The sequence below is a fragment of the Phalaenopsis equestris genome, unplaced genomic scaffold, assembly GCF_001263595.1.
Source record: "Phalaenopsis equestris unplaced genomic scaffold, ASM126359v1 Scaffold001078, whole genome shotgun sequence".
In the NCBI taxonomy this organism is placed as follows: domain Eukaryota; kingdom Viridiplantae; phylum Streptophyta; class Magnoliopsida; order Asparagales; family Orchidaceae; genus Phalaenopsis; species Phalaenopsis equestris.
This window is the reverse complement of record NW_018165517.1, coordinates 105,341-116,047: the sequence shown is the minus strand read 5'-3', so window position 1 is coordinate 116,047 and position 10,707 is coordinate 105,341. Positions and strand designations below refer to the sequence as shown.

Sequence of the window (10,707 nt, the reverse complement as noted above, 5' to 3'; positions counted from 1 at the left end):
TATATATATATATATATAATAAAAAAATTCTTACAGCCACGACATTTTAACATGTGAGGTTGAAAAAAAAACCAGCTTATCACCCCAGAAATTTCTATAAAACAAAAAAATTGTTCCCCAAACAGAACTGTGGCGGCGGTCTGAAACACAAAATAATTAGATAGCAATCCCAATCAAACCCTAAACTCATGACCTTTGAGTTTAAAAAAAAACATTTACAACAATTGTGCTGTAGATACTTAATAAAAAAAAAATAATAAAAAATTTAAAAATACTTTACAAGCATTGGGCTGCATATACCTAAAAAAATTGTTTAAAAAAATATAAGACAATCAAACCACCTTTTTGGAGTCAACTTGGCTAGCCACATTGCAATGAGGCGAACTGCCCCACTATGGGTCGATTAAGTCTGATTTCAAAATTGATGAAGTCATTTTTCCTTAAATAAATTATTATGTGATGTATTTTTAAATTTAGCCTTCAAACAAATATGGAAAAGGTTGCAGACTAACACAAAATCTAAGACGTTTTAGCAGACAATAAATGCATACAAACATAGCATAAGAATGACCAAGATTGATATCATATAGATATTCATTATTATGCAAGCCACATGCTTCTTATAATTACTGTCATAGGATTAGTTTTAAATAAAAGATTAAGGAGGCTCGAATCTAAAAAATTAAAATTAAAGAACATTTTCTGAATAAATCAGACAAAGGAAGAGAAATTTGATCTAAAAATAGATGATAATGAGACATTAAGATTTTAAAATAGATTGTAAGTATTAATCAACCATAAGTGAAAGATTTAAAGAAACTCATACTGCGGGAAATAGCATGCAACATGATCAAGCTATGAAATAGAGATTATGATAGTCAAAATAAAACAAGATATGCTTGGATATTTTAAGAAAAATGTACGACACATCAAAAATAAAAGCCAAAGATCACTAAACACCTCAGAAATTCCAAAATGGAAGTAAGAACGTATTACAACGAAATTTGTTTTTCAACTACCAAAAACTACAAAGGTCCATCATACAATATGGGTACTAATAAGCAAAATAATTAAAATAGCATGCTCTTTCTCAATTAATACAACATATGGCTCAAATAGACTTGAATACAAAGAAGTTGCAAGAGATGCAAAAATTACGCAATATTCATCTCAAGAATTTGAAAGAGGTTACTAGAAGAATCGAGTTATAATTTAGCATTAAAATCATCCACAAGCAAGCAAACAGTCAGAACAAATCATACAAACAGTGGAAGATATTACAAGATCACATGTGCTTGAGTTTGAAAGAAATAGAGATAAGTACCTTACCATAGCATAGTTTTCCTTTTCTTCAATAATAATAGTTAAAATTACAATATATGAATGATATCTTATGAAGCTCTTTAGGGCAGGATATACCTATCTTCAATTTGTTCAAAAGACTACAGAGAAAAAAATTAGCTGGTTCCTAGTCCTTGAGGTACAGAACAACAAAAAAAAAAGTTATATGAATATAAAAAAGTAAACTACAATTAGGAGATCATACACTTTTGAAAGTATCGTTAATTAAGGGAATATACAATGTTGAAGCCAATGGGACTTGCAATTGATGTCCCCCCATTCATATGGATTTGGCCCTTGGTGTGTGCCCCGCACACTAGAACTCAAATACAATTAAAGGTCAAGCTCCTAGTGCACAAAGATTAAGATCATTGGCCCTTCGATTAAAGCACTTTGAAGCTCTTAGATTGCTTTCTCATGGATCGAGAAGACTAACGACCTTATAGGGGTACCAGTCTCTTCCTATTTTATGCATTGAGTAACTTGCTTTGATTTATTTCTTTTTTAAAGTACTGTATAAATGTCAATATAAACCCCCACACTTTGTACAAATTAAGAGCAAGGAACACTCGTTTTTATTTTCATTATTTGTTCAACTTTCTCTACTTTTCTAAAATTCTAAGCAAAATGGAGCCACAACATATAATCTTGTGCTCATGCCTTGCCTCCTCAGTTTGTTCCGATTAAGATATATTTAATGTATCCTTATAAAGAACATATGTTTCACATCTAATTCATGTTGGAAACATTAAATGTACATCCTGATCAAGCAGATGATGGAGAGGCCACTTCGACTACTACATTAGAAAAAGAAATTTCACAAGAAATATTCCAGTCATAAAAGTGTATTTGGAAGAATCACGAGATCCATAAAGGAAGAGTAAACAAGCAATTAGAAGCCAATACTCCCACTTTTTAAAATAATAATAGATTTTGTTAGTCAACTGTTTACAAAATGAAAGAATTTAATATTTCCTTGTAATAAAATATTTTTCTGTTTAAAGTAAGAAGTTTTAACATTTCATTTCTTTAGAAAATTGACTAAACAACAAAGAGTACTAAAAGAGTTTACTTCTGTGATTCAAATCCATAATCTTCTTAATGTAACAAAGGCCATAAACTATTACTTCAGGCATGTTCTTAATTCTACATCAATATACACACCATAATTGACATTGCAAAATAAAAAGAATGTTTAAATGACTTGAGCAACAATGGAAGCAAGCAAATGATGTTGCAATTGGAGAAATTGTAAGAAGTAAATGAAAAAGAATGGTTGTCCTATCAAATTAAGTTCAAGTGAGCCAGTCTCAACTCAAAATTACAAAGTTTAACTTCAACTCAAACTCAATTCAAGTCAAATAAAACAAGATCGATTTATGTTCATAATTGATACACACACACACACAAGATGTATATCTGTGTCTTCATGTGTGTGTGTGTGTGAAGACACATTGTATATCTATTTATACATATATCAACTTAATTTCAAGTAGAATCTAATTAATTTCATGATGTTTTCATAAGAACCATCCTCAAGTCTAAGCAAATCAATTAAAATTCCAGCTAGTTCCAAGGTCCAAGCATGATTACAAATCCTAAAGACATAAAAAACTAGTACAGAAAAAGTAGACATTTCATTAGTAAAATAAACATAGAAAATTAGACAAGTTAACATTTCAAGTGTTGTTTTTCAAGCAATTAAGGGAAGTTGATTGCTATTTGATTTGATAACTTTCTAGCTAAGGCTTCAAAAGAAACTCACAGACAGAGTATAAGGAGCATTGGCTGGAATATCAGCCTGCAGGCAAACATTCTCAAGGTCAAGTAGAACATACTCCTCATCATTCTCAGCTTGGTAAGATTTCTCTAAACTGGCCTCCATTTTCTTCTAATAGTTAAATTTACAACACAATTATGTATGAACAAGAAGTGACAAAGAAAACCTGCAAAAAGAGAATTAAAAACTAAAATTAATAAAAATTGCTAGATACTTGGATAAATCTTTTTCTCGAGTTATTATAACAACAAAACTGAGAAATGCAGATCATGGGGAAAAAAAATAAGCATTAAATGTTCCCAGACGCAAGGTGCAGGTGGAACTCGACTGTTTATCCTTAGTAGGGTTTTCTGGGAGATGAAACCAACAGATTTCAATTCTCCAGGTAAATGTGTGAGCACAGTTGTAGAATCAAACAAAAGTAAAGAAAGAGACAGCGCCACCTTGTCACTGATTCACCATCGGGTAAATTAGTTTGATAACATTCCAAATCAAGTATATTAGTTTAAAACAGTATAATTTATTTTAGATTAAAAAAAATTTAAACTACTATGGGCCTATGAAGAGAGATCTCTCTTGGTTGCGTTGGCAATAAGGATATCTGAAATGCTCCCCAAAAAGGAAGTTCGATATAACCAAATTTCCCATAGTGATATCCAAAATTTCTATAGATAATTACCCCTGCATATCATAACAGTAAACTTCAATTACGAAAATCAAGTGGTCAAGCTTTAATGAAAGCATGACTGAGAGAATATAACTTCAATCAGAGCTGTGAAGTAACTAGGGGAATTAGGTGGGAGGGCTTGTCATCACTATTGAATCTTGAGAAGGTTGTGCGTTCAAAGCTTTAAAGGTAATGATGCTTAGTTGTGATTTTGTTCAGAGTGATAACAATCATATGATACCACATTCAAGGATATTCCCTAAGAAACAAGGGTGAAGTGACTTATGAAAGAGTTTACTGTGACCTAAAGGTAGAAGACAAGCTCTTGGGGATAAGATAGGCTCCACTTGGAAGGCACAAAGCATGTATATTTCAATGTAATATTAGACTACCTCTCGAGATAGTGATTGGTATAAATTTTGTCTCGCTCTATGACATGGAAAATGGTGTGAGAGATGAGAGTTGAAGTAGTCCTACATAGAATGCAAAGATAAAGAGTTTGAGTTCCTAATACATAACCAATGCTTCTTATCCATTAGCTTAAGCTCTTAGATTGATGGATATCCATTTATGAGTATATTGGATTTAATTTGGATCCTATGTTCCTCTGTCACCCTAAAATTAATAAATTTTCTCAAAACAAATACATATATTGCATATAACTTTTCATATATATTTAACAAAGCTTTCATTTCTTCTATGCTCTTTTCTAGTAGTATGTTGAAGTCAACGTTCAAAGTAATAGACACACAACACCGAAAGCCAGTCAATACAAGAGATATCCAATCATCTAAGTTTATGGATCTCAATTGAATTCCTAAGGGAGGCAATGAAACTCCTAGTACAAGTAGTAATCAATCCGCATGTCCCATACATCAGATCTTTTCCATCAAAATTGTCAATCTTCATCTTCATATCCTCAATGATCACAGCACAAGCTTTGCCCTTGGAACCTCACAAATAGTGTTTCTCAGCATATCTATGTTCTTGGTATTTGTGAGCAAAATATTAGATGTAGCTCATGCAATGTTACATGCCGAATCAAGAAAAAATATTTTTTTTTTCATATTCTAGCAAAAGATTTAATATGAAAGAGTCGGGTTTGTTAATATATTAGTCGGATATGGCAAAATTACTACTTATTTGATGTGTTGAAAACAATGAAAAAGGAGCCAACTACAACTGAACAGAAATCGTGATAAGCCAAGAAACATGCAAAGCAAAAAATGGTTAAGTATGAACTCTATCAAGCCAAATCAAATTTTATGTATTTTATCACATGACCTATATTTTTATAACCACAACTTCAATGCACTATTAAAATCTTATATCAAGTGGAGCGTTAAATATTTTATTGATCCTTTAATGAAAGCCATCCATAAATTATATCAAAACCATTATATTTTAAAAAAAGGTAATAAACAAAATATTTTTTTTGTATAAAAATAATGAACAAATAAAAATATACTACAATATGATTCTGTGCTCCGAAAAAGTCTTAGACTGCTCCAATTAAGAATTGTTGTGAATGATTTTTTCAAAGGTATACCACATAATAGTTAAAGCATTACCTAGATGTTTTCCATCACCAAGAATTTTATATTTATAATTCAAGGCATCTAATGAGCACCATTAATGATTAATTATCCCATAGGATCATAAGAGAGAACTCTAAAACAAGAATAGCCACAAGGCCTTACATTAGGTTTTACACAATGGATTACATTTATTAAAACTTATTTGAAAATATTAACACTCTCATACTCAAAGTATTGGTGGGATCCTCTCATCCTTAAAGATGTCGTCATTAGAAAAAATGATGGTCACTCTCATGCTCAAAGAAGATATCAATTATGATGATAATAGAGAATTTCAAGATATATGACTCATCGTCCACGATCTATATGCAAACCCAAATCTATATAACAGAAAGATGAATTTACTTCTTATACAAAGTATTCTTATTGCAAAACATTGGTTTTCCAAGGTAACATCATTTAATGAGCGGTAGAAAACTAAGGAAATCATTTTTGCGGAAGACTTTGATTCACAAAAAGCTTTGTCCCTACCAAATGCGCCATACAGCTAGCTACCTTATAAACTTAGCCATTAGATAATAGAACGGGCATTGGGTTTTGACATTTAAGTGGTTCAATAACACTTATAGCTAACAACGACCACTTAGCTTGAATACATGCCACTTCTTTACTGACATAGGTATTTTGAATATGATTGTTATGATCACATTGATATAACATTAGTTCATTTGTCAGCTTTAGCCAATATCAAGTCTCATACCCTTGGTAAGTTCTTAGCAACAAGGCAAAAGTGGGTGGTATCTCTAAACAAAGAGTGAATAGTTTGAGGTGTTAGACATGTACCATTAAGACTATCTTTATGAACATATTTTAACACATTAAAGTCATTATTAAATCACATACTATCATAAAACTTTGAATACATAAAAAATAAAAAAACTTTAAACATGTTATTAATTCTCATTTCCTCTATGTTAACCCAACTAATGAAGATGTATAACACTCCCTCTCAGTTTTCTCTCGTAGCTAGGCCGCCAAACATTTTGAAGTTATCAAATATTAATCTCCCTACATCCTCAAACTAAAAACTACAAGCTCTGATTACAATCCATAAAAATCACAGTTACCAAAATGGCCTATGCAGCCACTAAAATAACCCAAGCTAGCTTCTATTTCGTGCCTCTCCATCTGCATACCGACAAAACAACAACCAATGTCTTTGGGAATCTTACTTCCATCCTTAAGCCATAAAACCAAAATCTCCAAATAATCGATAATAGCTACAACTCATGAAGCCATCAACTATCTCATGTTCCAACATCCTATGTAAGTTTAATCCTACTTGCAGCCAAACAGCCCCTTTGGGGTTAAATATAGACATGGGGCGGATTACTAAATCCTGTGAATCGGCTGATTTAGTAAATCCGGGATGAACGAAGAGAAAGAATGGCGCAAACAGGATTACCTTCCTCAATGGTTTCGGATAGGAGCAGAGCGGAAGGAGGATAAAGATGAGGTTTTATGGTTTCGGATAGTCTCTACAAGCCGCGATCCCGTCGTTTCCTTCCCAGCTAGCTATGATGGCGATGCTTTAGGGGGGTTTAGGGTTCAGGGTTTAACAGCGAGGGGGTGCGAGGGTTTCGTGGAGAGAAGGGGAAGAGGGAGGGAGGGATGGGGTCTAGATGTGTTTTAATTGATTAATTAATAATTCATTGTTATATTATCCAATTAATTATCATTAAATAAATTTATATATGATTATTTTATAATTAATTATTGAATAATATATATATTTAAAATTTTACATTATTTAATAAAAATTTTATATAATTCTTAATTTATAGTCAATAATTAATTAATATTAAACTATTATTTGATAAGTAATTAATATACATAAAAAATATTAACTATCAATTAATGTAAATGCGTTCTTTTATGTATTTTGAGATTTTCAATACTTTTTTATATTTTTTATTTAATATTTACTTTTGGATATTTCTTCTCATAAATCATGTTAAAATAACATCACAAAATTTACTTAATAATTTGATATCTTGTTCTTATCTATTTTGGTGCTATTTGTATCGAATATATTTGGCTTATATTTGGCAGAAACGGTTAGTTCCATTATTGTTTTTATTTTTGCAAACTAAACTTAACAAATTGCACCAAAATTTTGTTTTTAATAAAACTAGCATTGTTTTTCATATTTTTTTTTTTTCAAATTATGACTTAAATATCATTAGATTTAATTCATCCACACAAATACAAGTAGATATGATGATCATATATATTCTTAAATTTTAAAATAAATAGGCAAATAGTTTATCTAAACTAAATAAGATTTAACACCTATGTTAAAATTTATAAGCACAAGAATTTCAAATCTTTATGTATATATTTTGCGAAATTTACACACTGCCCAATTTTTATGTATTTTAACATTATTTTTTTACATTTATGTCTGATACATCTCCAATAGATCTCTACCATACTACATGAATCTCGAGAAATTACATAGATCAAGAGAAATTTTTTTGAGCAATAACAATTTTTATGTATTTTAACATTTATGTCTGATACATCTACAATAGATCTCTACCATACTCATGAATCTCGAGGAATTACATAGATCAAGAGAAATTTTTTTGAGCAATAAATATTCAAACATTGATAAAAACTCATCCAGAACTCCGATTTCAGCAAACTTATAGTCAAACTAACCGGCTCAACAAGAAGAACTCAATATTATTAAAATTTGTCCAACCCAAGTTAAATCAAGCTCAGATCAAGTCATTAAATAACTTTTGAAAGTTTTTTGAACAAGAAGAACTCAATATTATTAAAATTTGTCCAACCCGAGTTAAATCAAGCTCTAATCAAGTCATTAAATAACTTTTGAAAGTTTTTTGAATTTATTTAGAAGGTTAAACCAATGTCGAATCCAGCAAGTCTATAATCAATCGAGTGTCTCGACAAGAATCCAACGAGTCAAGATTGCTCAATTCTGACATCATTAAAGCACTCAAATGTCAAACAAACGTGGTCTGATCGAAGGAAACTCTCCGGACCGTTCGATCATAGTGGTTCATATTGCTGATTAATTACACTCAAAATACTATAAATAAAATCTCACCTCTTTCATGAGGAGGAAGGGAGGAGTCTTGAGAGAGAATTTAAAGTTTTGAGAATGAGTTAAAATCCAACACTACCTCTGCCACCATCGATCCTGTCAGCTGTCGTCGACCACCTCCGATCACCATCAATCATCACCAACCGCTACTGATCGTCATTGACCACTGCCGACCGCCGTCAACAATCACTAAATATTTTAATTAAAAAAATATATATTTTCATGCATGATTATAATAGCATATATGTAAAAATTTAAGTTTAGAAATTAGATATATAAATGCATAACAATTGAGTCGTAGCATGTAGATCTTCTTTTATAATTTTTTTTTCCAAAATCAGTAGCGAGAATATTTTATTTGTGTGAAAAAATTTTACATTCAAATGAAGTGCTTACTAATGATATTTTTTTTATTAGTATTGATAATATTATTATAATTTTTTTTTTCCAAAATCAGTAGCAAGAATATTTTATTTGTGTGAAAAAATTTTATATTCAAATGAAGTGCTTCCTAATGATATTTTTTTTATTAGTATTGATAATATTAATAATATTATTATGTCAAAACAGTACAATGAATATCATTAATTGCACCTCCGCTAATTAGCTATGAATATTTTCTCCATGTGCGGTGTGCTCTGGGAAATTACGTCATCTTCTCCGGATGAAATAGGCTAATCATTGTTATCGCCGAACCTCACTGTCTCTCAGTGCACAAGGAACGAGAAAGCCATGGCTGATTTGGGAAAGATCGAGCACTCTCACGTACTCATTCATGGCAACATCGGAAGCCTCAAACTTCACATCGCCCGAATCGGAAAAGGTTGGAGAGAACACATTCGCCCATTCTCTTCTGAATTTCACTGTTTCTTTGACCAATTCTGATAAATCTGAGTTTTTTTTTTTTTTCTTTTTTCCCTTTTATCTCGGTTGACGGCAGGGGAACTGGGGACGGTGGTCTTCCTGCACGGCTTCCCGGAGATATGGTACACCTGGAGGTATCAGATGATAGCCGTCGCCGACGCAGGGTTCCAAGCTATCGCTCCGGATTTCAGAGGCTACGGCCTATCCGATCAACCGCCGGAGCCCGAGAAAGCCACTTTTGACGAACTCATCGATGATCTCCTCAGTATTCTAGACGCACTCGATGTCCCCAAGGTGCTCTCTCTCGCAAATCAAACAAACCTAAAACACTCTGTATGGTAATTAACAGAAACATCTTACCTGCAACTCTGAACGCAGGCCTTCCTAATCAGCAAAGATTTCGGAGCATTTCCAGCTTACACTTTCGCCGTCAAGCATCCGGATCGCGTCCAGGGTTTGGTAACTCTCGCTCCCCGATCGGCTTCAAGGAAAGCTTCTCTCTCCCCGAGGGATTCTACATCAATAGATGGAGGGAGCCAGGGCGAGCAGAAGCGGATTTCGGTCGGCATGACGCTAAGACGGTCGTGAGGAACATCTACATCCTCTTTTCTAAAAGCGAGATCCCCATAGCAGCTGAAGGTCAAGAAATCATGGATCTAGTTGATCCTTCCACGCCACTCCCGCCATGGTTCACGGAGGAGGATCTCGAGGCCTACGGTGCCCTCTACAAGAACTCCGGCTTCCGCTTCCCGCTGCAGATCCCATATCGGTGAGCATGTCCACTTCATTTAACCTAAACCTAAACCCACATAATTTCGAACCGCGCTTATTGTTTCGACAGGCAACTGAGGGTGGAGCAGCCGACGACGGAGGATCCGACGATTAAGGTGCCGGCATTGCTGATAATGGGGGAGAAGGATTACGTGATCAAATTTCCGGGGATGGAACAGTACGTGAGGGGTGAAACGCAGAAAAAATTTATACCTAATCTGGAGCTCAAATTCCTGCCGGAAGGATCGCATTTCGTCCACGAGCAGAATCCGGAAGAGGTGAACGGGATCATCCTCGATTTCCTCAAGAGAAATGTTTGAAGCTCGTCTGGATTATATAAGAACTACTGTTACTGCTTGCCTATGTATCCATCAATAACCAGATTGGATGCAGTTGATTCTGCAGCTTATAAGATCTGGCTGTCTGGTTTCCGGAATGAAATTAGTGTTTTGCAATATAGTGATGATTGGTTGCTTCCAAGGCTCAGGGAATTAGTTCAGAGTTCGGATTGCTACTTTAAAACTTTTAATTTTAAAGTGAAATATATTTTTATGCATAGTTTATAGCACCAAAATAGTATAAATGTATATATTAAATTTAAATTATATATATA

General features: G+C 33.1%; 2 protein-coding genes across 3 annotated transcripts in view; one reads left to right on the top strand and one right to left on the bottom strand.

Moving 5' to 3' along the window:
* LOC110032992 (general transcription factor 3C polypeptide 6-like) overlaps positions 1–6,973 on the bottom strand; it is an 8,823-nt gene extending 1,850 nt beyond the window's left edge. For both annotated transcript variants that reach the window (XM_020736810.1, XM_020736811.1), the window contains exons 1-2: positions 6,792–6,973; positions 3,107–3,287 (exon numbers count right to left, since the gene is read on the bottom strand). In XM_020736810.1, coding sequence (XP_020592469.1) covers positions 3,107–3,226 — 120 coding nt within the window. In that variant the 5' untranslated portion in view covers positions 3,227–3,287; positions 6,792–6,973. The remainder of the gene's footprint in view (positions 1–3,106; positions 3,288–6,791) is intronic.
* Positions 6,974–9,069: 2,096 nt separating this feature from the next.
* LOC110032983 (AB hydrolase superfamily protein YfhM-like) lies at positions 9,070–10,574 on the top strand. Its single transcript, XM_020736798.1, is given in 5 exon segments — positions 9,070–9,282; positions 9,400–9,617; positions 9,702–9,821; positions 9,824–10,092; positions 10,165–10,574. Coding segments are annotated over 5 exon segments (948 nt in total). The 5' UTR covers positions 9,070–9,191; the 3' UTR covers positions 10,415–10,574.
* Positions 10,575–10,707: the final 133 nt, after the last annotated feature.